The 1,053-nt window shown below is 33.4% G+C and overlaps 1 protein-coding gene across 1 annotated transcript in view; it reads right to left on the reverse strand.

The window, feature by feature from the left end:
• Nucleotides 1-455, reverse strand: part of LOC107731150 (sodium channel subunit beta-3-like) — a 2,125-nt gene extending 1,670 nt beyond the window's left edge. Inside the window, exon 1 of the mRNA XM_016542143.1 lies at nt 353-455. Coding sequence (XP_016397629.1) covers nt 353-407 — 55 coding nt within the window. The 5' untranslated portion in view covers nt 408-455. The remainder of the gene's footprint in view (nt 1-352) is intronic.
• Between the last annotated feature and the right edge of the window lie 598 nt (nt 456-1,053).

The following is a 1,053-nucleotide window of genomic DNA, read 5'->3' on the forward strand; positions in this document are numbered from 1 at the left end:
GGTATATTATATAAAATACCATATTATATATATATATATATATAAATTAATTTAAAAAATCATTAATACATATTGAGTTCTGATATACTGTAGCGCTTATCACAACAACACATTATCTTAGAAATTAATTTAAATTACAAAAACTCTTATGCTTATTATTAATATGATCAGTTTAACACATTTAAATGCTATTAAATTTCAGAAAAAATGAAGACAAGATTTTGCAAAACACACTCTTAATATTACTATTACTGGATCTCGCTAGCATTTTCTTTCCTTATTTTAAATGGCAAAATGGTGTGTGTCATCATTTATTATTCAAATTATTCATTTAAAATTTTAAAACACTTACCAGCAAATATGAAGAGCATTAGCAAATGCAACACAAGCCTCATGTGAGTTGACATACTGGGAGATCTAACAACAGGGCGGCGTCTCAGATTGAGTCTTCCTATAAGTAACGTTAGAGAGAAAAAAGAAAAACCGTCACTCCCCTGATCTCAAGAGACGCACTAGCGACTGACGCGAGTGGCTGCAGCCATTTAGCCTCCTTGTTAGTGCGTCCGCCTATATATATCAGGGCTGCCAACTCTCACGCATTTGACACTATTCTCACGCCACACATCCATTTTCTCACGCAGAAAAATGTCCCTGCCAAATTCAATATTTATTTATGATAAAAATAAAAATAAACCCCAGACAGCGCTCGTCAATGTCAGAATGATTTAGATGGCCAATCAAATCAAAGAAGGGCGGGGCTTTACTGTTCCAGCGCGACACCACAGCATTTTTTAACAGTGAAAGAGTGTGAGGTAAGTAGGGTAAGTAGGATTATTTGACAGCTGTTTTGCAACAGAAATGTTAAATAACCAACAGTAATATTCTGTGATTTCTGTGATGCGACGACCGTTTTGATCATTTACGTGATTCACGTAATTCGTAACCGAATGTGGCAAGGAACATTTTGTTGTTTTGCTTTTACAACATTTGCACAAATTAACTCCTAATTGTATGTGTATTTTAAAATAAAATATTATTTGTGAATATTTAAAC

Source organism: Sinocyclocheilus rhinocerous, unplaced genomic scaffold, assembly GCF_001515625.1.
Source record: "Sinocyclocheilus rhinocerous isolate Xijiao unplaced genomic scaffold, SAMN03320098_v1.1 scaffold1600, whole genome shotgun sequence".
Classification (NCBI taxonomy): Eukaryota; Metazoa; Chordata; class Actinopteri; order Cypriniformes; family Cyprinidae; genus Sinocyclocheilus; species Sinocyclocheilus rhinocerous.